Source organism: Epinephelus fuscoguttatus, linkage group LG9 (assembly GCF_011397635.1).
Source record: "Epinephelus fuscoguttatus linkage group LG9, E.fuscoguttatus.final_Chr_v1".
Taxonomy (NCBI): Eukaryota; Metazoa; Chordata; class Actinopteri; order Perciformes; family Serranidae; genus Epinephelus; species Epinephelus fuscoguttatus.
The window spans coordinates 42,851,849-42,879,006 of record NC_064760.1 but is presented as its reverse complement, the minus strand read 5'-3'; the positions used below and the strand labels follow the sequence as shown (position 1 = coordinate 42,879,006).

At 40.0% G+C, this 27,158-nt stretch overlaps 1 protein-coding gene across 1 annotated transcript in view; it reads right to left on the bottom strand.

Moving 5' to 3' along the window:
• enpp6 (ectonucleotide pyrophosphatase/phosphodiesterase 6) overlaps window positions 1–26,691 on the bottom strand; it is a 52,649-nt gene extending 25,958 nt beyond the window's left edge. The window contains exon 1 of the mRNA XM_049586273.1: window positions 26,372–26,691. Coding sequence (XP_049442230.1) covers window positions 26,372–26,642 — 271 coding nt within the window. The 5' untranslated portion in view covers window positions 26,643–26,691. The remainder of the gene's footprint in view (window positions 1–26,371) is intronic.
• Window positions 26,692–27,158: the final 467 nt, after the last annotated feature.

Here is a 27,158-nt window from a genome sequence, read left to right as displayed (position 1 = left end):
AGGCTTTCAGTAACTGTCTGCAGCATTTTATTGCCTGTGTTTATTTTTGTTGAAAAAATGTGTGTGTGTGTGTGTGTGTGTGTGTGTGTGTGTGTGTGTGTGTGTGTGTCAGAGAGAGAGAAAGACAAAGGCAGGTGTGTGAAACAAAGGGCCATTTGGCCTACAAAACAAAATGGCTGACAACAAAGAACTACAAGATGGCCTCCTTGTTGCTGGAAAGTTAGTTGCAAACCTTGTGTTTGGCAGACTAACATCTCTGGTCTCCAGATTATGCTCCTGCTGTGAGCAAGGGCAAGTTGTGCTCCAGGAGAAACAGAACAAAAGTCTTGGTCAACACGGCATCTCGGCCAGTCAAGATGCAGCGAGGGTCGGTGTTCGTTCTTTTTTTTTTTTTTTTTTCAATTGGGCCGGTGTTCAGTGAGAGTGGACGGAGAACGTCAGAACGGCACCCGAGGTTGAGACAACGGCTCCATGGAGCTCAGCAGCTGCGTCTGTCTACGCATACATCTCCAACAATAGCGATTGCTCTAAGACTGCAAGGAAAGCTCAGCTTCCCCTAAAATGTCAAAAAATAAGTGGTCAAATATGTACTGTTGTGTTTTCATGTCATTGACTAAATATGCGCTAGAACGTGTTCAACTTTTGGTCAGAATCAGCTGCTTATCACAGGCCACTGACGCGACTTTCTTCTCATTCATTCCCATAGCGTCACAGTGCATTAAACAGTGGAGGCTCAGCGTCCAAAGACTTCCATGGGGAAGCATAGAGCGGGTTGTTCCACTGCAGTGAAACTAGACAGTCATTGGATAAATGCTCGGTTTTGTCCCACCCATCGGACGCTCAGCATCTCTGGGGGTCTATGGGGCAGTGGGCTGGCCTCGGCTGGCCTGGACGCTGTGCTTCTGCATGATGATTGGATGATCTGTCTGAGGCTGAATCCCTTTTTGATTGACAGCGAAATGAGTGAATCAGCGATCTTGAAATATAAACCACGACCGGAGCATTTTTCAAGTTTCATTCCATTCTTCCGAGTTGATCTGGAGACTTTTCCAATCCTCTTAGTGACTTTTTCCTTTGTTAAAAACGACTAGAGACAAATCTAGCATCTTTTTCTGGTGTTATTGGAGACTGTACTCGTGTTTGGAGACTCTGACTTCTGTCGCTCTGCAGTTACTGTCCCCAACGAGCAGCGGGTGCTGCTGTGAGCCCCTCCACCGTCCCAAAGCACTCACAGGCGGTCACACTAGCCTCGCGCAGCAGCCCCAGCTAGCGAGCAAGCTAGCAAGCTGCACATAGAATTTACGTATAAATAAATGGACACATTTTATGATGTAGGCCGAAAATCAGCTTCCCCTCCTTGAAAGACCAGCAGCTGCCACTGAACTCCAACCACCAACGTTCAAGTTAATTAATTATCAAGTCAATGAATTGTGTGCCATTGTAACATATAACATAACATTATATAATTTAAATAATAGTATGATGCCATGCCACATATCTGGGAAACTTTGTCTTGTAGCCCCTCAGAAGCAAGATCCAGCACCAAGCACCAGCCATGAGCCCACAAGTCCAGAGTGGGCGCGACTTATGTGAACAGAATATAGATTCTGATATTGTTGAAAAGGATGTTGTGTTGTTAAGAATAATGTTGGAGATGTGCACTCATGTTGAAATAAATCTACATTGTGAGGCAACCCTTACTTGCACTGAACTGGAAATATTTCAGAATAATACACTTAATTGCATGGCTTTAGAGAACAGTGCACCATTGTAGACTTAACACATGTAAGGTTATAATAGGTTGTGATCTAAAGTGGGCCGGTCTGAGGCATGAAACTCCAGGGCTGAAAATGAGTCCCACCCCAGTCATGCCTCCAAATGTGTGTGTCGAGGCAACACACCTGAGACAAAGAGCAGCTGCCACAAGCAGGCTCATCCTCTAACCCATTCTGTTTGTTGTTGGTTATTTCCTTAAAAAATATGACTTTATTCTCGTAATATTATGACTTTTTTCTCATTAAATTACGACTTTATTCTCATAATATTATGACTTTTTCTCAGTTACAACTTTATTCTCGTAATATTACAAGTTTTTTCTCGAAATATTACGACTTTATTCTCAAAATCTCCAAAAAAAATTTTCTTCAATGTGGCCCTAATACTCCATCATAAAAACCAGATAATGACGATGGGCCACATTTTTAGCAGCGAGCAACCAATCCACTTTTTTTTTTGCATACATATAAATACAGAAGAAACAGAAACAGACTAAAAAAGAGCTACGAATGCGCAGAAGCATAATAAGCGACATTAACAGTATCTAATAACACACACTATCTCTCTACAGCATCTCCCTCTCCCCTCTCCTCCACACACACACACATGCACACACCTCACCTCCTGACATTGTCCTTATAGCCTAGGTCAGATACACAGGATATAGTTTTATACAGTCCATGGCAGCAACAGTCATGATTACAACAACAAAGTCACTATTTAAAACCCAATAATATCTCACTGGAGTATAAATATTCCTCCTGACGTCACAATACTGAGTGAAGAAAGTCACGTTATCTCAGCATGAAGACAAACATCAGTATCAGTCATTCATCCTGCTCTCTGTCCCTCCTCTACTGAGGACACTCACTCTCTGCAGGTCAGCTGACTCAGGTACATGTTCAGATAAAGTGTTAGCCTACATAGAGACAGCTTTCATTTTAGTTTGTCTTTAACACTTTGCTGTTAGCACCGCGAGCTCGATGTGCTTGTGTCGACTGCGATCATAAATCATAATAGCAGTGAATGAGAGAATCATATTTCAACAACAGAGCAGATTGAAATATTGCTTTCTGCATGCTGATCACATGTATTGATAAAGTACTGGCTTGACTGGCAGAGGTTTTATTGCAGTTACTTACAGTAACAAGCGTAGTTGTCACCAACTAGAGTAATCTTGAAGTTATATTCCCTTCATCTGCACATGGCCCTCGTGGCCCTCGTGAAATTCCTGCCCTGCCACAGTAGCACATGTGCGATCCAGCATTGTGCTGCATGTGTGGGAGACAGAGCTGCTTGATTGTGTCAGGTGAGCGTTTATTTGCTAGTTTGTGTGTGAGGTGGATCAAAGCACATTGCCATACTTCTTGGTAGTTGTAGACTATAGTGTGACATTGAGACAGCACCTGGATGCAGGCGACAGGTGTGTTTAAAAAAAAATGCAGCAACAACACAGACATTTCATATACAAGACGTGTATAACAAGGACAAAGTGTCCCTTGCCCCTTCCCTCCCTCTGCCTCTTTGTTGTTGTTTTTTTGTCATTGAAGGATTTCTATTTTAAGAACATCAACACAAAAGACAAATACATAAACACAAACAGCACAGACTAAACAATAGTGCATCTCTGCAGTGTTAATAACATTAATAAATCAAAAGTCCAGCAGCACAGCACCAAACTTAATGTCATCAGATGACCTATTCCACACAAAAAGTCTGGAAACAGCTGCTTCACTACATTCCCCAAACTACTCCTTATCTGTAAATATCTCCAGAAATCAGATTTATCTTTTAGGTTGTACTGTGCACTGAGTTCTTGAAAAGATTTAAATGTTTTATCATTAACCAGATCTGATATATTTCTTACACCACCAGATAGCCAGGAATGCCAAAAAATGACTTTTTCCCCCACTTTCGTTGTTGGGTTATTCCAAAGTGAGGAATATGCCTGCTAATATTGTGATATCTTTAACAATTTGTGAAGTTTAGTCCAAACATTCTTTGAGTGTTGTAAAACTGGATTGGTCTCTTTGCTCCCAGACTTGTTCGAAAATGGGGTATTTTGTGATAAACCTTACATAGAACTGAAGGGGGCGGTAGGTTCTTGTTCTATTTCTGTCCATCCTAGATGATAACTCTCATTTATTCTGTGTTTTGTCAATTTAGCAAACTCAAAGGAAACACTGTACAACTCTACACTGGGTAGGGAAAGCCCACCATTCCTCTGCCTCTTTGTTGACGCACTAGAGTCATTTGAAAAGCCATGGAAAATGACTTTTTAACTCCCCCCACAAAGATTTTTAATTGTTTCAAACTCCAGTGGATTTGGACCTACTTGATACTTCTATACTCATGCCATTTTCAAAAAGGGAAACAAATGACAGTCTTTGCCTTTTATTTTGATCAGTCTGTTTTTATAAAAGTGCTTGTGATATCTCAAATGTGGCTTTGACTTGCAACTGAACATGTGACCCATTTCGTAGAAAACACCACTATATATAGTATGCAATTAAAGCAGTAAAAATGTTGATTTTTATTGAAAGGAAATCCATTAGGTTATCTTTTGTATATTTACTGTTGCTCTTTGATAAAGCAAGTTTTACTTATCCGATTACTCCATTAATCAATGGATGAAATGGTAGAATACTCAATTACTAAAATAATCAATAGCTGCTGCCCAAGTCCAATCGCAGCTTTGGGGGCAGGACCATGGGAGAGCTTATCAGCCCTGACATGAGCTGATGGCTGCCATCACAGATAACCTTTTACATTTAAAGCAATGGGCCAGTTAGTAGCAGATCTATGCTGCCCTCTGCTGAAATGCAGTACACCTCCTCACTCTGTTTTCTGTGTTGTGATTAGATTTTAATGTGGTATGGCAACAGTTCATTCCATTATTAAGGACAAAGAGCTTAATATTTAGTTAACAATTTTATCATTTAATTGTGATGCAGTAACTGCATACAGACAGTGCATACAGATAAGAGTGTGTACTGGGTTTCATTTTGTCTGCCTTTGATTTGTTTTAAGCATATAAAATCATCCATACAATATAAACTGCCGAGTATTCTACTAGCAATTGTCCAGTAGCTGGATAATAAGCTGGAGCAGGGTGGGTTTTCAACAGGACATTAAGAACTGCAACGTTATAGTTTTCACAGAGACTTGGCTCGACCCCTCTACCCTAGACTCGCCCATTGTTCCAGAGGGGCTCTCCATTCACTGCCAGGAGCGGACAAAAGCATTGGGGAAGAGCAGGGGGGAGGGGTCAGGCTTCATGATCAACAAGTGGTGCTCCAATGTAGACCTAATTTCTACAGGGTGTTCTCCTGTAAAGTCCTCAACAAGCTGAGAGAGCCTATGCACTGGACAAGCTGTATGGAGTTAACGACAGGACAGAGACCTCACGGCTGGAGAGTGCTCTTATTGTGGCCAGGGATTTTAACAATATCAAATTGGAGAAAGTCCCACCCAGAAATCATCAACACATAAGCTTCGCTACGCATGGAAGTAACACTCTCAACCATGTTTACACTCCTTTCATTGATGGATATATGGCCCTCCCTCGCCCTCCCTTTGGAAAATCAGATCACTGCTCAGTTCTGCTCAAACCTGACTCGCTGATGACACAGACCATTCAGCACTGATCCGACCAATCAGACTTGGCACTATGTCATTGCTTCAGCAGGAGTGTGTTTCAAGACAACAACATAGACATACAGAGAGGTGGTCTTTGGCTACATTAGCAAATGCATCCAAGACGTCATACCAATGATTACTGTGCTGACAGTCCTGATTCAGAAACACTGGGTTTCTGGGGAAGTCCATGCTAGCACGCTTACAACACAGGTGATTCAGATGTGAACAGGAAATCCAGGTATGCGCTTCAATTTTAATTCAATTTCAATTTCAATTTTATTTAAAATCAGGCAGAGAGACCAATTCACATAGCCTCAACTCTTTTGGAAGGTTATTCAAAGTGAGAAGAGCACGTAAAAGCATTTTTTCCAAGCTCAGTCCAAGCACTTGAAACAGACAACAAAAAAGTCTTGAGATCTCAGACAGGTAGCTACAATCAAAGTACAAATGTACGGAGAGAGTTTACCCAGTATGGCTTTATAAATGAACAAATACCAGTGACCTAGCCCACAAAAGATCAAAGATGGCCAACCAGCCCTGGAATAAAGCGTATAGTGATGAGTGAGGGCTTAACAATTTGTAACAAATCGCACTGCACTATGATATGTAGTATCTAACATGTGCAAGCAATGTGCAAATGCATTCATGTACAATAGACCATTGTAATCCAAAACCACTAAAAACATAGCAGCAACCAGTCTTTTTCTGGCCTCAAAGGAGAAACAGGACTTGTTTCCTAAATAAAATCCTAACTTCAGCCTCAGCTTTTGGAGAAGATTACCAACCTGAGGTTTAAAAGACAGGGAGTCATCAAGCCAAATACCGAGATATTTGTAACAACTGACAATCTATAACTTCTTTCCCTGAGCAGAAATAATTCACAGGCTTCTTCCTAGCATTTGAGAAATGGATAACCTTAGAATTATCAGCATTTAAGATCAGCTTTAGTTGTGAAAGCTGAATCTAGATAATGTTAAAGACAGCCTGCAATTTGGCCACAGCCTCCTTGATGGTTGAGCTGGCACAATATATCACTGTGCCATCGACATAAAAACGAAAACTGTCACATCCACGTTTTGAACCATGCATGAATATGTTTGTTTACAATAACACAAATATGATGTGAGAAGCTTTAGGTGCAGCACATGTGCATGGACAGAGAAATACCAAGAACGTCAAGTTAACAATACTCCCTGCTCAGCCTTATACATCATATCTTGTGTCATACAGTCGCATGTATAATCACACCAGCTTAGAGGAGTCAAAACAATGGACAATTACTGTACCAAGTCCTCTTCTTATCTTAACCCCCAGACTCCTGGAGCCTCCTCACATGCATAAATGAAGACAGTGAAGGACTCTATTTAATTTTTATTTAACCTTTATTTAACCAGGTAAAAGACCCATTGAGATCGAGATCTCTTTTACAAGGGGGACCTGGCCAAGAGGTCAGCAGCCCACGTCACAATAAATAGCAGACAGGCAATAAACAATATGATAGAGCAGCCAATAACTAAGGTCAAAGTTTGAGGTCAAGGTTGACATTTAAAGTGCAGCAGTGGAAGTCACAATAACAATTTTAAAAACATAAGCACTGTTCCAAGGTCTCGCAATGTCTGTCAGTCAAGAGAGAGCGAAAGTTCTCCAATGGAATAAGCTCCGACATTTTTAAATCCGACTGGAGGGTATTCCACGCTGATGGGGCAGCAAATCTGAAAGCTCTTTTCCCCTGTTCAGTCCTGACACGGGGGACAATCAGGTGAATGATATCACCAGAGTGTAAGGCGTAGCAGCTTTTAGTTCTTTGCAGAAGTGTACACAAGTACGTTGGAACTAGGCCAAGAAGAGCTTTATAAATGAGAGTCAACCAGTGTATGTACCGGCGGACACTCAGAGATGGCCATCCAGACTTGGCATAGAGTTCACAGTGATGGGTGAGTCTGCTACAGCCAGTGACAAATCTCAGCGCACAGTGATAGACGGTGTTCAAGGACTGTAGACATTTAGCTGAAGCTGTCATGTACAGAACATCACCATAATCAAGCAGAGGTAAAAAAGTTGCAGAAACAAGATATTTGCAAGCTCGGAGAGAGAAGCAGGATTTGTTTCTATAATAGAAACCAATTTTAATCCTGAGCTTGGTGACCAAACTAACAATATGCACTTTGAATGAAAGCTCATGATCAATAAGAAAACCCAAGTACTTGTAATTTGAGACAAGTTCAATGGGAACACCTCGTGAGGTTAAGATTGAGGAGATGTTCCCTGGTAATTCACCAGATCTAGAAAACACCATCAGTTTGGTTTTTTGTGCATTTAAAACTAATTTAAGATTTTGCAATCAAGATTGAACAACATTAAAAGCAGATTGTAAAAACTCAAGAGCCTGCACAATTGAGGGTGACCAACAATAGATGACAGTGTCATCTGCATAAAAATGGTAAGAGGCATTTGACAGGTTATCACATATTTTGTTTATATAAATAAATAAAATAGGCCCCAAGACTGAACCTTGGGGCACACCTTTGGAGACCTCAGAAAATGACGAGGTGGAACCAGCCATCTGAACACACTGGGTTCTATCAGACAAATAATTGGCAAACCACAAGGCTGTATTTTTAGACAGGCCAATCTGATATAGCATGTTTATCAGTAAACCGTGATCTACTGTGTCAAATGCCTTTGACAAGTCAATGAAAAGTGCAACACAGTATTTCTTGCAGTCCAAAGCACAGTTAAAGTAATTCAGAACCTTAAGAGTGGCTGTGACTGTGCTGTGTTGCTTTCTGAAACCAGATTGGAAAGTTGATAAAATATTATTTGCTTCAAGAAAATCTTTGAGCTGATCACTGACCAGTCGTTCGAACACTTTGGAGAGCACACAAAGTTTGGATATCGGACGATAATTATTTACATCCGAAGGTTCCCCCCCTTTTAACAGGGGAAGAACAAAAGCTGACTTCCAGATTTTTGGAATTTTACTAGTGGTAAAACTCAAATTAAAAATGTGCGAAAGAGGCTCAGCAATGAAATTTGCAGACAATTTGAGAAAGAACGGGTCCAGTTTGTCAGGACCCGCTGCTTTTTTAGTGTCCAGTTTGGACAAAACTCTGCACATCAGAGGCAGACACAGGAGTAAAATAAAAACAATTTGCACTACTATTTGCAACCTGAGCATCCATAATTGAGACAGGCTTAACGAGTTCGGGGTTTACAGTGTCAAATAAATAACCAGCAGAAATAAAGTGTTCGTTAAACCAGTTCAACATGTCAGATTTTTCAGTCAGAGTACATGAACCATTCATCAAAAAATTTGGGAGTTCAGCCAATCAAGGTTTAGATCTCCAACCAAAACAAGTTCACTCATGTTAAACCTGGAAATAATATCTGACAGTGACGGAAGGGCTTCATTACATGCTGAGGGTGGTCTATAGCAACCCATAACTGTTATAGACTGATCCTGTGCAAAATCAAGTTTTAGGGCAAGAAGCTCAAATTGCTTGCTCAAGGACACAGAGGATAGGATAGACACGTGGTACCTATTTTTAACATAGATGGCTATACCCCCGCCTTTCCTGGGACGATCACAGCGGAAGACACGATAGCCTTTTATTAAAATGTCATTGTCTGAAATTGATTTTGTCAGCCAGGTTTCAGACAGGACAAGAATGTCAGTGTCAGTTGACTGAATCCAAATTTTTACAAAGTCTAATTTTGGGAGCAAACTTCGTATGTTTAGATGGAGAATGCCAAGGCCACATCTGGCACTGAAGTCATCAGGGGTAGCAATACAATTCAGAGTGGGGCCTGGGTTAGGCTGAACATTGCCAGACAGAAGTAGCAAAAGCAGAATGAAACATTTTCTCTTAAGATCACGAAATGATGCAGAGTCACCCTTATTTGACATGGCAAGGTCAATAAATGATGCTTCTGTGAGAAAAAAAATAGTTTTTCAAGACAAGATTACACATTGAACGAAGCAATTTAAGATAATTTAAAACTGGCCCACAAGCGGACACTGACAAATATTCAGTCAGCTCAGCAGGAGCAGAGGACCAGGTAATAGTCATTGCCTTAGGAAGGCACAGAGGTGGGCGGGGCCCCTTAGCGGGTACATTACGATGGATTACAGTTCCATGGGACCAGAGAACGAGAAATAGGGACAGTGCAAGTAATAATTTCATTGTTAATGTCTCTAGACGAGATAGTCATGCAGTTAAAGATGCTAGTAGTGTTAGGAGTGGAAGGCAGAGAGGTGAGATGCAGAGTCACCTGTGGAATCACCTGCATGTGTACGCTGAGTAGGGTGGTCTGCAGCAGGACCGCTGTGCTCTCCCACGACGCGGGCTATCAGCGGCTGACAGTAAGCAGCTAGCTTACCAGCCAGCCACCAGATGCCAACTCTCCGGGCAACCGCTAGCGGCTAACTCACCAGCTAACAGCCAGCAATCCGGGGTGTTGGAAGACGGATCCCGGTGTAGCTACAGGACCCGGCAGCTAACAGGCCAATCAACGGCTTTAGCTTCGGCATCCAGCGGAGAGTGGACACAGCTGAAGGATCCAAGAGGAAGACAGGAGCGAGCAGCAACAGATGGACACCCTGGAGCCGGTATCTGCGTCCAGTACCACGACAATGTCAGAAGCACCGGCAACAGCACCGCACCACAGCCGCGACTCACTCGCGTAGGAGACCGAGATGCAGCAGCCTGAGCAGTCGAGACACTTCGTCAACCAAGCAGACGTGCTGGTAGGGATTTCCAGCACGACAGCAGCGTAAACTCAGCAAGGCTTCACAGGTGGACCAAGAAGGTAAGAAGCCGATAGGCAGGCAGTACTTTGTTGATGATTAATTTCCTCACAGATTAGCTCGATTTAGTGTTCACATGGAGATGAGTCCAGTTAGAAACGATTAAAATAAGAATAAGAAATATCACACTCGGTGAACGTTAGTAAAAGTTCGTTAAAAGACACTGAGCCAGAGAGTAAACAACGCTAGGACGTGTGCGCGGCCATCTTGGAAATTCCAAAATTTGGACTCTGAGGCTTTTCAAAATACCAAACAACCAAATAAGAAAGCTGTGTTTCCAAAATAAGATTAGAAGTAGGGGACAAATCTCATTACAAACATAGAGTTAAAGTAACCTGTACTACAGCGCATGTAAACATGTTCTCCTGTCCAACCTGGTTTCACTGAGTCCACTGGTTACTCAAAGGGACAGTTCGCACCAAAGTCAAAAGTACATATATTTCATACATATACATATACATCTACATCTACATCTGCTAATGGAGAGGAGGCTTGTGCTCGGGACAGCACCTAATGTGAAGCGTAATGGTGTCCTCCATGATCAAAATTTTAATGTAGAGTCTACACAAATGTCAAAATGACATAAAAAAATGAGGTTCACTTGACAAATGAACTCATTCTTTGTGAGCTTGACATAATTTTTAATGTTAAGTCAGCAATTTTTGAGTTTTGAGTTAATTTGAAAACTATGGGAAAACTGTGTTCTAAATAACTCATGTTACCCACCACTCTGATTAATGTTTATATATTTTACAGTGGTTCTAATGGGTTACAGTCAATGTGGTTAAAGACATTTTGCACTATAAATTAACTAGTATACACAGTTAGTGACCTGTGTGGATATTCGAGTGTCAAACATAAGATTGTGCAGAGGTGAAATCAAGAGCACTTCCTGGTTCAGAATTAATCTCTTTGCCTTATTCTTGCAATCAAGTAACCTTAGCTCGCCACAATATATGTTTATAGTTCAATGAAATTTTAAAAATAAATTTATAAAAAGTGCTTTCAGTGTTTTAATATTCATATGATGTGACTAAATGCTTAAACAACAAAAAACAGTTATGTTAAACTGACATATAATTCCTGTCAAACAAGGGTCATGTGACACATTTATTTTGTGTCTGGTGTACTAAAAACTTTTATGTTACTGTATTTTACTAAACTAAAAATTTTGAATTCAAGTTGAAACCCTAATTTGCTCACTGAGTTATATGAGCGAATTGGGGTTTACTGTGTTGGCTGAGCTTTGATGTAAGCTGGCTCAGTGATGAGCCAGCACTAGACGCATGTTTCTTTCTGTGTAGTGATTCAGTTGGCAGGTGTAGGTTGGTAGAAAAAAAATGATTCCCACATGAAACTGCTCACAAGGTCTGTGGATTATCTTGAGTAACCGGGTCATGATTTCTGTAAAGAGACATAGCCGTTAATGTATTTTTTTGGCACTTTGAGCTTCACAAGTGGAGAAAAGGCAGGCATCTTCATGGCCTATATCTTCAACACTCAGCATTTCACACCAAAACTATCTAGATTAAAAACAGCACTACAGGTAAGAGGAAAGATCTGTATTTTTGATTTGAGGGTGAACTGTCCCTTTAAGTGCATAACCACTGAATGAGGATGACATACAGCTGGACTCCATCATCCTGTGCTGTGAGGTGACACATTGATCCTGCCAAATGTTCTGCCTCAGATGTTCACAGGACTTCACTGCACAAAGGCGCAGCTGTGTCAACAACTGTCAGACTGTGCCTGTGTCCACTCGAGTAACCCCCTCAAAAGGTTTCTCTAATACAGGCTGGACCTAAACAAACTCACAAACAGACATCCATGTATTAATGAAGGATTTTTACTTACAATCAGAGTGCCTCTGGTGCTTTACAGACTGCAAACCTATACCATGGACAACTATTTAACATAAGCTGGACTGTCATTGTTTTTAATTCTTGTCAAACTCACAATCACTTGTCATCTTCTAGGTGGGACTGACTATTGCAAATACTGGATTCCAAGTCAGCTACTTCATGTGGTATTTCTGACATGGACAGCAGAGGCCCAGCATTCATTTATTAACGCTCAGCCTTCTAGTCACTTCTGTTTGGTTCTACCAAATTATGATCTGTTTTTAAACACTATTATTTTCCTAAATCTGAATGTTACACACCTGTAGCAAGCTATAGCCAAATATAGCAAACTGTCAAACGCATCTTGTTGTTTAAGTTCAAGGTTAATTTATTGTTTTTCTACAACACAGTGTTGCACATATATATATATATATATATATATGTGTGTGTGTTGCACATATATATGTGCAACACTGTGTTGTAGAAAAACAATAAATTAACCTGATATAGATATAGATATAAAATCACTGGTATAAATGAACTTCACATGGACAGGAAGCCGGTGAAAACAAAAAAAATATATATATTTTTTTATGAATAAAACAAATGAAAAAGATCTGCAGTATATGTGTAATATTTTGACATCTAAATCAGTATTATTGACTTGCAGTTCCTTCTATTTTGAAAGTCAGTGACACAAGTTGAACCTTTGACCCTGTTGACATTTGTCACTGACACGGAGGACTCCAGCGATGAAACTTTGCAGCCCGAGGATGAGGTGGCAGCCTACATCAAGTTCAAGACACCCAAGGAAGATCCTTTTGAGGTTTTATGGTGGTGGAAGAAGCATGCTAAAATGTTTCCTAACTTTGCAGTGATTGTACAGTATATTTTTGCCATCCTGACATCAAATGCAGCCTGTGAAAGAGACTTTTCCTCTGCTGAATTTGTAATTCAAGAAGGAAGAACCCAGTTTAATGTGAGTGACTGTAGCTTGTGTGTGTTTAAACACAGTTGTGGGTCAGGTCGTGGGACGTGGGTCAGGTCGTATTAACGGGTGTGGGCGGTTGCAGCTCTGACTTAGACATGATGAAAGGTAACAGGTCAGTTCTGGTATTGAGTTTTCAAAAATGGACCTGTGCAGGACTCTGACCCAGCCTACAGCTATATAAGTCATTCTATTTACAAAGTGACTTGCTAATCATTTCTACAGATCCCAGATTGATTTTAAATGAGGTTAAGATCTTACTGTTTTGTGTGCAGCGCATGTATTTCGGGTATTTCCCCATTCCCGATGACATCACTACAGGAAAATTACTTCACCTAATGTAATCAAACAAACACAAAAAACTGAGCAGAGAACTGCACAATGCAGTTTTGTTGGATTCTGCAAATAAACATTTTTTATGAAAATAACTTTTTTTCGTATTTGCTGAAACTGTCACTATATCCACACAGTATTACATGAGACATAAAAAAATCATGTATCCCATTCTCCTCGTAGTGCCCTGGACAACTCAAGGGCACCTTCTATTATTGTTCGCAGCAACAAGGACATTCTGGGCCTCTGCTGTTCCAAAACATTTATCCATTATCTGTCCTTTGGCAACCTGAGGCCTAGGGAAAGAATAACTATCCCATGTACAATAGCTCCAGTGTCAAAGCAAAGATTAGCTAATAGGGTGACAGGAAGAATCTCCAATCCCACAAATCTCATTCAAATTCCCTGTAAGCAAAGTATCACAGGCCCTGCTGCAAAAAATTTAAAACTATATGTATTTAATATCAGTCATTATTAATCAATGATTTTATAACCTCTATAAGCGTGATCTTATGTTAACTGGGATTTGGTTGGACATCAAAATTGGAAATGCTGCTCTTATTAAATCCACTCCATCAAATTTTAAAATGGAAATAAAGTTCTCGCCATTTATCTTATACATTGTGATTTACAGGCCACCTAAATACTCTAATACCGCCACAGAACTTTCTGCCATGCTTGACAAATTTCAGAATCAGAATCAGAAAAGCTTTATTGTCTGTCGTGACAGAAAATCGTCTTAGACGTTGCTCATACAACAAACAAAACAACACAACACGACACAACACAGAAACACACAATTCCTAAAAACCTAGTGAGATAAAAGAATACTGAGGCATAAATAATTTATACAGAGTTTAAGAAAAACTCTAAAATGTGCAATGTGGTAAAGTGCATGTGCTGGGGGTCATTTTTGAGCTATTGTTTGTTTAAAATGTTTATGGCAGTGGGGATAAAAGAGTTGCGGTAAGTGTTTTTCTTGGATAGGGGGACTTTATAGCGGCGACCTGATGGTAGGAGCTGGAAGGACTTGTGCAGGGAGGTGAGTGGGATCTGCTGTGATGAGGTTGGCTTTCCGTGTGACTGCTTGGGTATGAAGTTCTGATAGTGGAGTCTGAGTTTTGCCAGTTATTTACTTGTTATTTTACTAATTTGATTTTTCTCAACATGTGAGAGTGCCGACACATACAGTAATAGAGGACACACTTTAGATCTAGTCAGTACTGAAGGTGTAAACATTTCAAATGTCACTGTGCTTGATGTTGCTCTATCAGATCACTTCTGTGTGTTTTTTTGATCTGTCACTAACTCCCCAGATTGTCCATGTTGAATAAAGCTTCTTAACTGAAACCAAAAACCACTTTTCATGGAAACCATCAAATTTGAAACTGCCACAGTTTCAAATCATGTTGATGACCTATTGAATTCCTGCACTTCTGAAACTGCAAATATCATTGGTGCCATTGCTCCTGTTAAGGTGACATTGATCAGTAATAAGCAAAAGGTACCATGGAGAAACACTCGTTCTGTAAGGGTCCAGAAAAGGGAGTGCTGGAAAGCAGAATGAAAATGGCGTAAATCAAAGCTCCACATTTACTCTGAAATTACACATTTTCAATCTGATCTTAAGAAGTGAAAGGCAGTCATTTTTTCTCTTGAGATCATAAACAAAAAACAGTAACAACTCATGCATTATTTGCTACTGTAGACAGATTAACTAACCCCCCGGTTCCAATATCTCCAGAACCAGTTTCCACCAGCAAATGTAACAAGTTTGCAGCATCAAATGTGAGATTAACTCTTCAATGCCAAAGAATAAAGCACTGACACTAGTCTTACAAAGGTAACTTGTTGGGTATGACAGAATTTAAGTCAGTCAATGTCAAAACAAAGGAAGAAATTGTACCAAGTCTCAGTTCTTCCACTTGCTGCCTTGATGTTTTACTCACTAGCTTCCTTAAAACTGAAGTGAGCAGCCTTGTAAAATGACTTACTCTTATAGTTAATGTCTCCGTCCAATCTGACACTTTTACAAATGCTTTAAAAACTGCAGTCATCAAGCCTCTCCTAAAGAACAGCAGCCTTCATGCCACTATAACGGCAACTATCAGCCTATTTCAAACTTACCATTTTTTAGTTATTGAAAAAGTTGTCTACCAGCAACTTCACAACTTTTTAAAGCCGAACAATTGTTTTGATAACTTTCAGTCAGGTTTTTCGGCCCGATCACAGCATTGAGACTACACTCGTAAAGGTAATAAATGACGTTTGCCTGAACACCAATTCAGGCAAAGTTTCTATTTTAGTGCTGTTGGATTTAAGTGCTGCTTTTACAGACCAGAAAACTGGGTCGGACTCTCTGAAATTGTTCTTAAATAGTTAAAGTCATATCTTCCTGACAGGAAGTACTTTGTCTCAATTGATAACTATAAGTCAGAGCAGATGGCCATGACATGTGGGGTCCCACAGGGGTCCATTTTGGGACCCCTCTTGTTTAATCTCTATAGGCTTCCATAAGCCAAATCATACAAAATAATAAAGTAGCAGTACCATAATTATGCAGATGACATGCAAATATACATACATATCGCTTTCACCAGGTGATTATGCACCTGTAGAATGTATGTATCACTGTACTGAGCAAATTGAATGTATCAATATTTTCTCCAACTCAACATAAGACCAAATAATTGTCATTGGGCCACAGAAAGAAAGACAGAGTGTCAGCTCTCACCTTGAGACCCTCTCTCTTACGACTAGGGGTCAAGCAAGAAACCTTGGTGTTATCCTGGACTCAGCTTTAAATTTATAATTCATTTATTTTATATTTATATTTCTAATCAATAACAATAATAATAATAATGTCAAAGCAAGACCTTGAAAGGCTCACCCTTGCCTTTATTTCCAGTAGATTAGAATACTGCAACGGTCTGTTTGAAGGACTTTAAAAATAAGCTGTCTGGCAACCACAGCTTACTCAGAATGCTGCTGCTGGGGTCCTGACAAAAACTAGGAAATATGACGACCATTTTAAAAAATAATAATAATAAAAAATCTTTGCACCTCTTGTCTGCACTTTTGCTATTTTAATGGTGTTTTTTTTAATTGCTAATCATTAATTTACCTTTCATATATATATATATATATATATATATATATATATATACATACATACATACATACATACATATATATATATATATATACATATATATATATATATATATATATATACATCTTTATATTTTATTGCTCTGTAAAGCACTTTGAATTGTCCTGCTGTATGAAATGTGTTATAAATAAAGCTGCCTTGCCTTTTCGACAATCATGAGCTGGCATGGCTTGATTTGGACTGGTTTGAACCTCCAAACCACAAAGATTCAGGTAGTAGCTACGGGAACTGCCCATTGGTTCGACATCCCATTGTTCCGACCATATTAAACCCATTGTTCCTAAGTCCGTTCCGAAATCATCATGATGCCCTGTGGTTAAGGTCTGGTTAGGTTTAGGCACAAAAATCACTTGGTTAGGGTCAGGAAAAGATCATGGTGTGGGTTAAAATGAAAAAGAAAGTGACAAACACATAAGCCGTGAGCCTGCTCCGACTCAAGCCTTTCCCAGCTGACCCAGAGCCAGTCGTGGCGCACCAAACGCCCGCCGCGAGCCGTTCAGCACCACAGACAGTCGGACTAATGGGATGTCAAACGAATGGGCTGTCGGAACAATGACATGGACCCATAGCTACAAACATACTAAAAGTTGAACACACAGATCTCTGGTGCGGCTCGGCTGATAATGGCAATGGAAATCGGCGCAGCATGGTTTAACTTGATGCGGCCAAAAGTGACAACGGAAAAGGCCCAATGGTGAATTTTCAACACATATGACAAAAAAGCTTTGTTTATAAAAGTTCCTAACTTACACAATATTCATCACTTGTACACACTTTATGAACTGAAATTTAGTAGGGGCACTTTTTTATGAGTTAGAGTTTATGATTCGACTCACTAGGTCTTTTTGAAGTGCGTTTTTTGCTTTGCAAGTAAAAAATAATGAGTGTAAATAGTTCATGCTAATTTTAGAGGAAGAATGCTCTGACAACAGCGGAAGGCAGCGCAGTTATATTAAGGCCCGTTTCCACCACAGGAACTTCGGGGTAATTTTACGGGGCTGGGGCTGTTGGTGCGTGTCTCCTCTGCAGGAACCACCCCCGAAGGACAGAGTACCGGAACTTTTACAGGGGCTAAACAAGTCCCTGCCTCGGAGTAGGTACTCAGAACGGCCCCGAGAAACTCCTGGCCGGGGCTTGGGGATTACTTGGTGCTGATTGGATATACTCAAGGCGGGATGTGACGTTTTGTAAATAACAACAATCGTAGATTAGCTGGGCTAACCGTTAGCTGTTAGCGGTGTCTGTAATAACTCCGGTCACGGAAAAAAATATTTTTCCAGCGGATATCTTAGTTACAACATGATTGAGCTAGCAAAGCAGTTTTGTGTTGCTATGTGTGGTATTTATTCAGTTTTGGGAAATCACGATGTCTAGAAAGCATCAGCTGACAAGGACAGCTAAGAAACGCTAACATCAGGATGGTATCTGTTAAAGGCCTCCTGTTGTCGGATACGACATGAAACTACACCAGTTAGCTAAATCATGTTGTAACTAAGACATCCGCTGGAAAAAATATTTTTTTCACGGACCGTTATTACAGACGCCGCTAACGGCTAACGGCTAACGGTGTCCCTACACCTCTACGTCGCGTCGGTCAAAATGGTCGCGCAACGATTACATCACATACAGAGCCCGGTAACTTTACAGGAACCTTCCTCAAAGAGCATAGATACTAAGAGGTGAAGCTCCGTTGAATTTTTGCCAACAGCCACTAGGGGCGCTACCGCCATTTTGGACTGTTGAGCTTGCGCCTAGACAACATGCAAGATGTCAAGGAGAGAGGAGAAAAAAAAGTAAAAGAAAACAGTGTAGTGCAATTAACTGCAACAACTATTAGTGGAACACCCTGCACCTGGCCTTCCGCCGTTTCCCGAAGGATCCCGACAGGTAAGAACTCCTGAGGTGTACGTTTTAAAGTGTTTTAATATCCATTTAATATGCCAGTTTTGGAGGGAACATAACACTTATAGAAGATTAACTTAATTACTCCTTCAAAATCACCCCATAAGCCAATCTACAATATATATATATATATATATATATATATATATATATATATACACATGTATATGGCCCCTTGGACCATTTATATCAGAACTGATTACTGCTTTAGTATTGAAATATATCATATTAAAATAGCCTATATATTATTATTATTATCATAATTATTATTATTATTATTATTATTACTGTCCCCTTACTGTACAAACTGTAAATAAATCTTTATTCCTGACTATGTGACGTCGCCATTAATGTGTTTCTAGTTAAAAATATTGAATTTTTTTTTTTTTTTGGTAGCTTGAGTAATTAAGTTAGTCTTCTCATAAGTGGATGTAATATGTAGAGATGCCATCTAGGCCGTTTTCATCGTTTTTTGTTTTTTTTTGGAAGTCTATATTTTGCTTTACAAAAACGTGAAAAAGCAGCTGTGACCGAGCTATCATGAGGTGAGTAGCATTGTAAGCAAAATTAATAGCGATATACTTCAGTTTGTCTATGTGTTTTTGTATGCAAGCGGGTCTGCTGCGGTCTGCTGACAGTCCAATACGGCGGCAGTAGGACGAAACCATGGGCGAGTCTGTTGCTATGGGGCGTTCTATTGAGCTTCACCTCTTGGTATCCATGCTCTTTGCCTTCCTCCTACTACGCTCTCTCAGTGGAGACATGGCGGTTGAGAGGGTCGAGCGAGAGGACGTTCCTGTAGTAGTTCCTGCCCCCCAAATAGTAGCAGGAACTTCTTCAGTGGAAACGGGCCTTTAGGCTCTTACAAGTCATTAGCACCGCCCACTCCCCTGCATACCATCTCCATAGTATTACTAACAAACACCACTCAACTGAAGCTGTCCTGTGAGGAAGAATTTGTTGTATGTGTTTAAGCACAGCAAGTCACAGCCACAGTAGCTACAACTATTAAGACAAACAGACTGCTTCACTGTTCCTGCAGTGACTGGTAATGAAGACAGGAGCAGTGTGCTGTGTTCAGGGTGCCCTCTGAAAACCAGACAATGATTACCATGGTAATGAATTGGTAATGTATTAAAAATTGTTGGTGGCACCGACTGGAGGGGAGGAGTTTAAACAGATTTTGTCCGTGGTGTGAGGGGTCTACAGTGAAGTTTCCTGCCCATTTCCTGACCCTTGACCTGTACAGGTCCTTGATGGAGGGAAGATCAGTCCCAATAATCCCCTCTGCACACCTGATTGTCCTTTTCAGTCTGTTTTTGTCCAGTTTGGTAGAAGATCCAAACCAGACGATGATGGATGTGCACAGAACAGACTGGATTACGGCTGTGTAGAACAAGATCAGCAGTTCCTGAGTCAGGTTGAGCTTCCTGAGCTGTCGCAGGAAGTACAGCCTCTGCTGGGCCTTTTTCCTGAATCGTAACCTGCGATTCAGTTAGTGCTGTCATTATACAGTCTGCAAACATTAAACTTGATGACATACCCAAGTGTATTAGATCCATGTTGCACAGTGTAGCTGCACTAAACTTGTACGACTGCTTAAATCTCACAGTCTGTAGGAGGCTTTGGACTGAAAGCGCTCAGGGCTTGTGGGATGTAGCAAACTTGCAGGGGGGGAATGAAACAACACTGATGTTTTTATATAGTAGGGGAGAGGTTACAGGGCTCCAGGCTAACTTTTTTTCAGTAGGAGCACTGTAGCCCCTAACTGAAAAATTTTAGAAGCACAAGCAGAAAATTTAGGGGCACACCTTAAATTGTCCTGCAATGCAATTATTCACATTTTTGGCCATTTTAACTGTATCATAAACTATATTTTGTCTACTTTATATTAACATTGGACTGTTTTAATTATTGAAGTATAAGCATCACAGAGACTTGTGGTCAGTGGGATATGAGAATTCTTCAAATAACATATGTACAGATGTGAAGTCCTGACTATATCTGACTGATTGGATTAATTTGGATTCAGCCCCAATTTCCGGACTTCACCACACTTGCAGACCCGCAGATTTTGGGTGCGCGTCCCCGGAAGTGCTGAGGGCTCCAAATTCACAATTCAGCCAGTCCACAAGGGGCCTCAAGTGGACTTTCTGCAGACTTCCAGAGAGTCCACTTGGGGTTCTGACTTCAGCAGACTTCACTTTTTAAATAACCCATATTTTATTGCAATACAGACATGACATTGTGGGTTTTTGAACTGACAAAAAAACCCTTATTAATCTGTGAAATAGTTATTGATAGTTAGATCTATTAAAATGTTACTTTAACTTTTACTTTTGTGTAGGCCAGAAATGACCTCATCAATTACGTAAATATGTCGATGCGAATTATTTGCGTCGACGCGACAGTTCAAACAAAAAAATGGCGCCGTGCAGCAGCAGCAGTGCTGTGCTATTGTGCCATGACCTATTCAAGTGCTGGAATTTGTTATTTACGTGACAACACCTGAACGAAACACAGGCTCCACTCCACCGACTGTGTGCATAGTGCCGTGCTGCGGGTTCGGGCCGGGCTCGGTTATAATTGTCTCACTCGGGTCAGGTTCTGTCAGAAAAATGCAGCCCAAACCGCGCTCTAGTGTGCTCACCTGTGTGTGTGTGTGTGATCAATCAATCAATCAATCAATCTATCAATCAATCACTTTATTTATAGAGCACTTTTCATACAAAAAATGTATCACAAAGTGCTGTACATTACAGAACACAAGCAGGATAGGATCAGGGGGTACAAAATAAAATACAAAATGAAATACAAAAACCCACCCACCCACCCTCCAAGCCCACATTTAACGCAGACACCCCCCCCCCGCGCACACACACACACACACACACACACACACACACACACACACAAAAACAATGTAATGTATATAGTTTAATGTCAACTTTTTGTTGCAATAAAAAAAAATCGATTACACTGTCGGTGCTTCTTTATGGGGTGCCGTCTGTAAAGTGGCTCACGCTGAAAATAACATCAACATTTTGCCACATTTAGCTTCAAACAATGTTTAAAAAAGTGTTGTGAATTTTTTAACGTCACCTTTTACCACATTTACAGCAATATTTGTTAACTTAGAAATATATTAAATAGTTAAATCTAAATATTAAATCTAAATCTAAATCTAAATGTTAAGTCTAAATGCTAAATCTAAATATTAAATCTAAATTTAAATACTAAATCTAAATGTTAAATATAAATATAAATGTTAAATCTAAATGCTAAATATAAATATTAAATCTAAATGTGAAATGTAAATATTAAATCTAAATCTAAATGTTAAATCTAAATGCTAAATATAAATCTAAATGTTAAATGTTAAATCTAATGTTCTGGGTGAAACTAAATATTTAGCTAATATGCAAATTCACACTGTCGGTCACCGGAAGTACCAAAATAAAAGCTCGAGATGGTCAGACTGTGTTTATAGAATCAAATAATGAATTAAAACCAACTTATCAGGGGAAATGAACACTTGAACATACATTAGCGTGATAATAACTACCTAAAATAACAAGAAACGTGTTTGGAGAAATTTTATTTGACGTGTACTTTGAGTTGTTAGTGTCCCTTCGGAGGGAATCACCTTGTTGTTTACAAATACTTCCGGGTAGAAAACCAGCGGAGTTTAGCTACATATATATATGCAAATCTCACATTTTTCACGTCACTATATCACCGTTTAGACTAATCTGGTGTTTATAAAGTCTATAAACACTATGATTGAACAAACATATCACGTTCTGAAATTAATAACATGGTTATCGTAGATTAGCGGGGCTAACCGTTAGCTGTTAGCCCCGTTAGCGGTGTCTGTAATGACTCATTAACTCTAAACGGTCCGTGAAAAAAAAAAAAATTTTTCCAGCGGATGTCTTAGTTACAACATGATTGAGCTAACTGGAGTAGTTTCATGTCGTATCCGACAACGGGAGGCTTTTAACAGATGACGTCCTGATAGCTTTGCTGCTGCTGCAACCACTGATGCTTTCTAGACATCATGATTTCCCAAAACTGAATAAATACCACACATCGCAACACAAAACTGCTTTGCTAGCTCAATCATGTTGTAACTAAGACATCCGCTGGAAAAAAAAATTTTTTCACGGACCGTTTAAGAGTTAATGAGTCATTACAGACCGCTAACGGTGCTAATAGCTAACGGTTGTTAGCTTAGCTTAGGTTGTTAGTCCCTCCGAAGGGACACTAACAACTCAAAGTACACGTGAAATAAAATTTCTCCAAACATGTTTCTTGTTATTTTATCAATCAATCAATCAATTTTATTTATAAAGCCCAATATCACAAATCACAATTTGCCTCACAGGGCTTTACAGCATACGACATCCCTCTGTCCTTAAGACCCTCACAGCAGATAAGGAAAAACTCCCCAAAAAAAACCCTTTAACGGGGAAAAAAAAACGGTAGAAAGGTAGTTATTATCACGCTAATGTATGTTCAAGTGTTCATTTCCCCCGATAAGTTGGTTTTAATTCGTTATTTGATTCTATAAACACAGTCTGACCATCTCGAGCTTTTATATTGGTACTTCCAGTGACCGGCAGTGTGAATTTGCATATTAGCTAAATATTTAGTTTCACCCAGAACATTTAGATTTAACATTTAACATTTGGATTTATATTTAGCATTTAGATTTAACATTTAGATTTAGATTTAATATTTACATTTCAGATTTAGATTTAGATTTAACATTTAGATTTAGATTTAGATTTAATATTTAGATTTAACATTTAACATTTAGGTGCCACATTTAATATTTAGATTTAACTATTTAATATATTTCTAAGTTAACAAATATTGCTGTAAATGTGGTAAAAAGTGACGTTAAAAAAATTCACAATACTTTTTTAAACATTGTTTGAAGCTAAATGTGGCAAAATGTTGATGTTATTTTCAGCGTGAGACACTTTACAGACGGCACCCCATACTTCTTACATTACAGTGGGTGCTCCCAAAATTTTGCTGGTCCGGACCGAAAAATTACAGAGAGGAGGAGTTTCACAGGCACATCGGATATCACAGAGATTCCTACAGGAAGACTTCCAGCTGACTCATTTCTGTACACATACGTAAGCGGAAACAAGAGGTAATCACGGTGGAGAAGCAGCGGGACAGATAGGCCTACCACAAAGACAGATTCATATGTATTCAAAGTATTTCATATATATTGTGTATCACTTTTCCTAGCTCTTCATTCAAGTCAGACTATATTATCTTAAAGGCATACTAGCAAGAATTGTCAGCTACTGTTTTTAAACAGTATCGCCAGCTTAAGTTAAAGTGAGAGCTAAACCCAGATTTTCTCTATTTGGGTTTTTTTGGCACTGTGTCCAAGATTTTCATAGCTTTCCTTTGGTCTCTTAGTCTCTCTTATGGTCTGGCACCTTGTCACTTACCAGCTAATTTCAGGCGCACTGGCTCAATGACAATGTCCAGAAGAAATGGGCAGACTTGAAGTAAAATGGTTACGCTATAATAGTCTGATTGCAATATATTGTTTCAGCTTCATAATCACTGGTTTTCCTGGTGGATAGATAAAACATTGCACCTGGTTTCCACATATGGGACTTATGTGCATTACAAGGCCCTGTCACAGCCCAGCCAGCAATTTAAGAGAGGTAGATTACATAAACTGATGTTGTCTCAGCTTGCTTTTTGTACCTATTTAATGTGTAGCACAACGCTTCAGCAGACATCCACCACACAATCTGAAACTGATATCATCAGTTCTGGGGAGCCCCTGAGAGGAGCTGCCCGATGGGGAACTCCCTGGAGAACTACATACCTTAAAAGGCTTTTCTTCTATTTGATTTCGTACTGCTAATAGATATATAAAAATAAAAAATATTTCTTTTCTAAAGTCAATGCAAAAGTCAATCGCAATAAATAAACCTGATCTAAATATTGATCAAATAATCGTGATTATCATTTTGGCCATAATCATGCAGCTCTATCATTATGTAGAACTTTCAGTCAAACTCACTATCAGCGTCACATGTAGTCACTCACAACAATTTGGGGCATCTCTTATCTGTTCTCTAGCATACAGATATACTGTATTGTAAAGTACTCAGAGACAAAGTACAAGTCAGTTGTAAATCCAGACAACATGCAATATCTGCGCATGTTCAAAAACTTGACTTAGACACTCCTGTTATCTAACTCCACTCGGACGCCGGCGTCCTTCTCTGTTAAATGGTATCTCACAGGCGCACTACATCGTCAAACCATGTGATGTTTGGTATCATCGGATTCAGGAGGCTCTCGGCTTCCGGAATTTTCCGAACTTTCTTTTATCTTCTATGGATTTCGCAACAGAGCAGCCTAAACACACAAAGTCCAAAATCGCGATGAGTGGTGACAAGTCATGTCATGCCGTTTTTCGACAGGAAAAAATAAAGGATTACTCGCGATCTTATGCGGACAGGCGAGTGGGGACTTAGATCTTTTATAAAAGGCAAGAGTCTCACTCCTACCACTGTTTTGGGCTGAGATATAACGCCTAGAAAGTGGGATCATAACTTTGACGTTTCGTATGGCTTTATTTGGTGATATTTTATGGTGTTTCTGTGTCATAAACAACATCAGCTATCATAACCACACATGATTTCAATAAGGTACAATGTTTGAAGCTGGCTGAGTGCTGTTTGATCACTGATAGTACTGTTTTGAAGCCGAGTGAGCGCTCTTGTCATTTGGAGCTCCGCCCGGATCTTTGCATGGACAAAACACTGTAGAATGGTCATACTTTGAGCAATCTTCTTCAAATTAGTAACAGATGTTCATTGACAGTGTGCCTACAGCCCCACAGTGTCATTTACCTGCTCAGATGAAGCCACAGTTATTCATCCCGAAAATCATTTTTTATTTTATTTTAGGCAAAATCTTCAACTTTTTACTGACTTCAGAGGCCCATTACTCTGTCTCTGTATCACCTGGAGCGTGTCTGACACTTTCACAAGAAACTTCAGGGAGTTTTCTTTCTGGCAAGACCTCATGCATGTATGCAGTCAGAGCGGTTCAGAGGCTACAGTCATTTTAATTTGGGTATGTCATTTTAGGCGTTTTCGCCACAAAATGGGGGTGGAGTGCAAGAGGTTATCTATAACTATACTGGTCATATACACAAAAACCACAAGCTGACAGCAATCTATCTTCCCTGTAGTAACTCATTAATACTTATACAGCCCATATTACAATAAAACAATCTCTACTAGATACCAGATATTGTCCCTTGCAAGCTCTGCCTGGGTAAACAGCATGCTATAACACAGCAGCTTTGGTGACCAGACAAACAAGGAACAGAACAAAAATATATATATAATAACATATATAATAACATCCTTAAGAACACATTAAATCCTCACATGGCAGCACATGTAAACACCAGAAATGCCACTAATGAGTGATAACAGAGAAACCACAGCCAATGACATACAAAGGGCTCCATATCCATGGATTAAAGGTGCGATCCTTTGGACTGCCATGAAATCAAGGTCTACTTGTGATACTAGTTATTGAGGTAGTTTTCATTGTTAGTGTTGGAGACCACCATTGCTGTGAGGGATGCACAGGAAATGAAGCAGCATGTCATTAGATCTAACTGATAAGCCTCAGTGTTTAGTACCCTCCCACAGTACAGCTGTCACTTTCTAGCCTATAGGAAATTTTAACAGTTCAAAAGTCTGCTGTCTATCTACAAAAAAATCTGAGGACTCAGCTGCTAGCTGCAACCTGTCAGCTGTCATCAACGGGGACAGAAAAAGTGACAGCCCCTCACTACAGCATAGATAGATAGATAGATAGATAGATAGATAGATAGATTAGCATACCTGTCATTAATGAGTAGTAATTAGGGTATGATAAACTTGGGAAGTCCGGTGTCATATAATCCACTTTCACCCCATTGCCCACGAGCTCGCGAAATCCAGGTAGAGCGTGAAGATCATCCATGTAGTCATGACGGAACCCATCGATCAGGAACACGAGGAGCGGACGAGCCGCGAGGCACTGCTGTCCCGCTGCGAGGAGCAGGAGCAGCGGCGGGAAGAGACGCAGGAGCAGCGTGGGTGTGTGTCTCGGAGACATGCTGAGTCGGGACATGGCGACCCGGACAGGCGCTGGCCTGGATATGAGCAGGGGGCAGTGTGGGGAGTGTGAAGTCCTTTACACAGCGGTGGGTGTGGTTACAGTCTGTATGGGTCACGCACACATGCCACCCCAATCATTTGCAAATATTGCACACCATATATGACATTGTATAGCCTACTTTATTCATTATTAGTAGGCCCATTTTTATTTTCATTAACCAGTAGTAGTTTTTTATCATTTGTAGGCGTAGCCTAGTCTAGTTTTGTTATTCATCATATATTATAGGCCTTCTATGTCCAGGCTATAGATTATATTTCATATCCTCTGCTAATCTGGGTTGTTTTTCTGTACTTCACCGTGCATTATGTTGTTATATTATACCAGTAGCCTACGTTTCAAATACAAGGCTATTGCATTTTACTTCAAAGCCCCCATTTGTGAGAATTAATCTTTATTTTGCATCATCAGCAAACTTACTGAGATAATATGCTGGACCGTGATATCAGCAAATGAGATGTATCTATCAGT